The sequence below is a fragment of the Vulpes vulpes genome, chromosome 8 (assembly GCF_048418805.1).
Source record: "Vulpes vulpes isolate BD-2025 chromosome 8, VulVul3, whole genome shotgun sequence".
Taxonomy (NCBI): Eukaryota; Metazoa; Chordata; class Mammalia; order Carnivora; family Canidae; genus Vulpes; species Vulpes vulpes.
Genome location: NC_132787.1, coordinates 2,432,331 through 2,438,330, shown reverse-complemented (window position 1 = coordinate 2,438,330; position 6,000 = coordinate 2,432,331). Strand labels below are relative to the sequence as shown.

Sequence of the window (6,000 nt, the reverse complement as noted above, 5' to 3'; positions counted from 1 at the left end):
GGGTATTTGCCATTTCTAATGGCTGAGGAATATTCCATTGTATACATAAACCACATCTTCTTTATCCATTCATTCGTCAAATGCTTAAAGTCGAATGATGCCTAACCAGCCTCCCCATCTTGCCCATCATTTTCATGTGTACCAACTCCTCCATATACCATGTGGCTCTGAGGTCTTCTTTCCCTCCCACAAAGCACCCATGCAGGACAGACAGGGCTATGAACAAAGGAGATTGAGACTTAGAGATAATTTCAAATGCAGTTTATTGCAGCAATACAAGGAAGCAGAAGTTTAAGATCTCTCCACAAAAGACAATCAACTTGCTCACACCTTTTGTACAAAACCAAAGCAACACAGAGCTTGCTCCAAGAAACCGGATACGAAGGAGTGTCCAGAGCATGTGCTCTATGCACACAGCAAAGAAGCTGTGGTTCTAAGCAGCCCTCATCGAGCTGACTTAAGGAGGTGCTTTGAAATGTAATGTGTGTAGCCATGATTGGTGAACTGTTTCTCAGGCAAAGCACAAAGCAGGGTCGTAGCCAGAGAGACTGAGATTGCCACTGATCTAAAAACTTCTTGGGGAAGCAGAGAAGAAAGGAAAGAGCTGGGGAACTCGGGGGATAGCTCTTTTCTCCAGTGAGGCTGGGGCAACTGACCTTGGTCTTGCCAAGCATATTTGGAAGTGATGGAGAGGGAGAGCTAACAGGATAGGGGACACCTCTTTATCTGACTGCTCTGGAATAGCTGGTGGAAACAAACTTCACGCTGGAACTGCCACTAGAGGTCTTGATGCCCCCAGAGCTGGATCCCCGGCCCCCGGAGCTCCCGCCGGACCGGCTGCCCCCTCCAGAGCCTCCTCTGTGGCCCCCACTGCTGCTACTGGAGCCGTAGCCGCCGCCGCCGCCACCTCCGGAGCCGTAGCTGCCACCGCCGCCACCTCCGGAGCCGTAGCTGCCACCTCCAGAGCCATAACTGCCACCACCGTAGCCGCCGCCGCCGCCTCCAGAGCCGAAACCGCCGCCTCCTCGGCCACCGCCTCCACTGATGGTGGTGTGGCTGGTGTTCACAGCTGCAAGGGGACAGTCAGTTATTGTCAACCCAACTCCCTTTCCAACCCAGCAAAACCTGCACGCGGCCCTGAGAAAGCGGCTTGTACTTACACACGCTCACGTTCGGGGCACACTCTCCGGACATCCTGTAGGAGGAAGAAAAGCAAATCCCTCCTGACTCTCCAGCAGCACAAAGCCCCTCAGCCACCTCAGATTTGGGGCTCCTCCTACCCACTTGATCCAGTCCACTGGGCCTCCCAAACCTCTGCCATCTTCTCAGAGGGGACGCAAACAGGGAGAAATCTCCATAGAAAGCAGACAAGAGTCTTGCAGGGGTGCAGGTTAACTCAACAGGGCCATTGACTTCTAGGCCAGGTGACATCTGAGCCAGCCCAGATGGAGAATAAATTACTGCTTCTCAAAGCACTTGGTAGAGACGCTGTAGCCCTCCAAACTAAGTAGGGACCCAAAGTGAAACGGAGTCTTTCCTCCTGCTCTATGTACTTTCCCCACACCCAGAACAAGCGGCTGTCCCTCAGTTACATGCTGGACAGCTGGAAGGACCGAGAGAAGTGGCCAAACCGCCCAGGGTTCTGTCCTCACCTGCTTTCCTCTCCTTCCAGAAGGGTTCTGTAGGTGGCAATCTCCATATCCAGGGCCAGTTTGGTGTTCATCAGCTCCTGGTAGTCACGCAGCAGGCGGGCCATGTCCTCCTTGGCCTTCTGCAGGGCATCTTCCAGCTCGGCCAGCTTGCTCTGGGCGTCTTTGAGGGCATTCTCACCACGCTGCTCAGCATCACTGATGGACTGCTGTAGCGCGGAGATCTGAGAGAGAAGAAGCTCACACATTACACACTCTCCTATCACCTAATCCCACCCTGGCCTTCTTGTCTCAGAGTCTTCTGTCTACCCCAGTGGGTCCAATAGAATCACCAGCTCATGCCTCTGGATAGCACATCATTGCATTGACTTTCTTTAAAAGCCTCAAAGGGAATGCAGCAGCCTCTCCCGGCCCTGACTTGAGGGTTCTCCACCCTTTACAGACCTGACATTCTTCTAAATGCCTACCCTGAAACCTCCTGGCTGCCTTTCCTCTCCCTTACCACGTCTTTGCATCATGGCCTTGATCACTCATGATCATCACATCCATTTCTCAGCTAGGTCATTTTCACAAGTTTCCCTGAAGAGAACCCAGCATGGCAGCTGAATTGTGGAAACCAGAATAATCACCCAAGACTTGGAGGGGTTTGCCAGATTCAACATTAGGAAGGTGTCCCCCAGTTACCTGAGCCTCCCTCTCCAATGCCATGTAGCTAGCTGAGCAGTAGAAGGCGAGAACAAGTACCTGCTTCTTGACACTATCAATTTCGGATCGAAGTCTCTGGGCCACCCGGTTGAGCTCTGAAATCTCCATCTTTGTACTTTTCAGATTGTCCCCATGTTTACCAGCGGTTATCTGGAGCTCTTCATACTAAAGATGGTGGATCAAGTCAATTACATATGGCAGCACACCGTGGCTCACACGTACAAGTAGAAGAGAAAACACTGGACAGCAAGACCAGACATTTCAGGAAAACTGGCTAGACATTCAACTCCTTCACCTTGGTCTGGTACAGCGCCTCGGCCTCAGCCTTGCTCTTCTGGGCGATCTCCTCATACTGGGCTTTGACCTCAGAGATGATGCTGTCCAGGTCCAGGCTGCGGTTGTTGTCCATGGACAGGATGACATTGGTTTCGCTGATTTGAGTCTGCATCTGGGACAGTTCCTGCAACACACAATAGATCAGCAACTCTTACGGTGCTAAAACAAAACACAACTTAGACAGCAGGAGGAGTCAGGACATGGAAGATGTATCTTTGTTTTTCTGGATAGGGATGGGCGCAGGCTCAAAGGCTGTCCTTTTGGGCAAATGTGGTTGCAAGCAGAAGACTTACTGCCTGGTAGAGTGTTGTGAGGAAGTCAATTTCCTGCTGCAAGTTGTCAACCTTGGCCTGAAGGTCCACCTTGTTCATAAAAGCAGCATCCACATCCTAGAGGAACAATGGACATCATAAAGTCACGTTCTTCCCAGGGCAAGTTCCTCTCACCAGCTATAAGGGGTTTCTCCAAGTAGAACAAGGTGTTTGGAGTCTCCTCCACACCTTCCTACCCCAAGTGGATCACAAGCTCTAGACTGCCCCATCCCTTAGAATCGCAATCACAGGACAGCTCGCCTGAGTTGCTGAGAACTTGTCTCCTCACCTCCTCCATGAAGGGTTGAGAGAACTGGAGAAGCAGAGGGCCTGGATAAACCCAGGTCTATGATAATGTAGGGGGAAAGCTCTATTCGGCTGTTCATCAGGCCCCCCCCCACCGGATTCTCCACATCATGACTTCCTTCTCCTTAGTAATTGGAGACCTTCTTCCATTCTTTATTTCAGATGTGAAGTCCCCCCTACAGATTTGCTCACCTTCTTGATGGTCACAAATTCATTTTCTGCATTTGTCCTCTTGTTTATCTCATCCTCATACCTGCAAGGAAATCAGAAGGATTTGGGTATTAAGAGAAGGTGAGACCTGAAGTTCAGCGTCCCAGACTGAGATTGGCATCACCTGTCATTGCCTCCTGTTACTAGTCTAAGACAGCTTGGCCACCCCTTCCTTCCAAGCAATAAAACTGCTAAGCTATTTCTAGTTTTTGAGAAGAGGGAGAATTCTGAAAATGCCAAATTGACCTCTAGCCTAAGAAAAGATAGTACTAGCTACCTACTGTCTTAGCTTAAGACTTATAGTCTTAGCCTGCCAGTTTCTGGAAATATTTTAGAACAAAAGTCAAGGATTGCCTGGCCAGTCCTCCTTACTTGTTCCGGTAATCTTCCACCAGGTCCTGCATGTTCTTTAATTCCGAATCCATCCGAGACTGGTCACTCTTCAGTTGGTCCACTCTCCTTCTAAGATTGCTGATGTAGTTTTCAAAGTAGGGCTCTAAACTGTGGGTCCGAGTGGAGGTGTCTACCTGCTGCAGCAGCTCCCATTTTGTTTGCAGCACCTGGTTCTGCTGCTCCAGGAACCGCACCTGAGAACACAAGCCCCCATTAACTACTGGTGCAGAGACGGAGAACGCTGGCCGCTGAGTGCCACAGACTACCACCCGGTAAGACCCATGCTCATTGGGAAAAGAACTTGTTCTTTCAAGTCCTGTTTTCCTGGCCATGCTAGAGAAATAGGAAGAAGAAGACAAGTTGGCATCACTTTTCAATAACAAAATCTAACCCACTGTTAATTCACAGAAGCTTTCATTTCCCTGAGAAGAGCAATGATAGTACTGTCGCAGCTGGAAATTTCAAAGGGAGTAACTAATCAAATACCAAACAGCAAAACCCTTTACAAAATTACTGCAATTACACTTGAAATAGATACATGATACTTAAGAGATTTGCCTTTCAAATTTTTTTTAGGTAGATTACCATAAACAGTCGTATGCATTCCCTGAGCATGCACACACTCAGGAGTATGTTGAGGAAATCCAAAATTGAATTTAAAATCTATTGTGGATGACTTTGAGTTGACATTATTGAGGATTAAGCAAAAACTAAGAAATGGTTTGCATGTCTTTCCAGAGCAGATACTCAGAATATAAGTGTAAAAAACCTGGTGCCGCTGTAAAATTTTCAGAGAGCAGAGCTCCTCTCCTGAAAGCAAAAGATGTTTGGTGCTGACTCACTACATCCTTTCTGCTACAACATCACAGTGCACTCTGCTCACCCTCAGCTCCCTTTTTATGGTTAGGAAGACCTTTCCAGAGCTCTCGTTCGCACCCTAGAAAGCTAGGTTAGCCCCATTTCTATTGCCTTGGTTCGCCACATGTAGGTCCCAAGAGCTGAATGCAAAAACACTTCAAGAGGATAACGCACTGACCCACGCTTACGTAGACCACAGACAGACCTTTTTGTTCAAGAGAGTCTAGTCAATAAAATCATTCACAAGAATACTTCTAACACAACCCCCAAAAGACAACTCCACAAAATACCCAAGTAGAAACTTGAGGCTGAAACCTAAGGAATCTCAAATGGACACTGAGCAGATAAACTCACCTTGTCAATGAAGGAGGCGAATTGGTTGTTGAGTGACTTGATTTGCTCCCTTTCTCGAGTCTTCACTTTTTGGATCTCAGGGTCAATCTCCACATTGAGGGGTTGGAGAAGGCTCTGGTTGATGGTGACTTCCTGTATGCCACCAGGGGGGCAGACAGGCCCAAAACTACCTCCGCCAAAACCACCTCCACCAAAACCGCCTCCACCAAAGCCGCCTCCACCAAAACCACCTCCACCAAAACCACCTCCAAGGCCAAAACCTCCAGAGCCACCACCAAAACCACCACCCCCAAAGCCACCGCCACCATAGCCACCACCAAAACCACCACGTCCACCTCCTCCTCCGGCCACACTTATGGAGATGCTTTTACTGCCACCAAGGTTGACAAGACTTCGACTTCCAAACCCACCGCCACCAGCACCCCCTCCACCACCGCCTCCGCATCTTCCTCCTGAAAATCTCCCGCCACCTCCTCCGCTGTGGCGCACAGAGCTGCTAGTGGTCCTGCGCTGGAAGCTGACCACCCCGGCAGAGCCAGAGCTGAAGCCCCCTCCGCTCCGGAACCCAGACCTGGAACTAAAGTGTCGACTCATGCTGCCTTGGAGAGAGTTGGAGCAAAGTCGGGAAAGGAAAGGAGCTCACACTCCTCTACCCCAAGCACAGAGACTGTCCCTTATATACAGAGAGCTCTCTTGGGCTTGGTCCTCGAGTCAGCGGGACGCAGAGCCTGTCAGGGGTTTGGCTTGCCGGCAGCCATACAAGATTTTTACGAGCCTCAACAATACGATAAACACTACACACCTAGCTCCCAGGATAGCGCTCAAAGTTGCTGTGTGTGCAAGATCGCTCGTGTGGCAATCATTTTATCAGACAGAAA

At 49.6% G+C, this 6,000-nt stretch overlaps 1 protein-coding gene across 1 annotated transcript; it reads right to left on the bottom strand.

The window, feature by feature from the left end:
- Positions 1-246: 246 nt before the first annotated feature.
- Positions 247-5,780, bottom strand: KRT1 (keratin 1). Its single transcript, XM_026000045.2, has 9 exons — positions 5,123-5,780; positions 3,890-4,104; positions 3,500-3,560; positions 2,984-3,079; positions 2,650-2,814; positions 2,394-2,519; positions 1,653-1,873; positions 1,161-1,195; positions 247-1,069 (listed from the first exon to the last, which is right to left on the bottom strand). The coding sequence occupies exons 1-9, from the start codon at positions 5,714-5,716 to the stop codon at positions 723-725; spliced, it is 1,860 nt and encodes a 619-aa protein (XP_025855830.2). The 5' UTR covers positions 5,717-5,780; the 3' UTR covers positions 247-722.
- Positions 5,781-6,000: the final 220 nt, after the last annotated feature.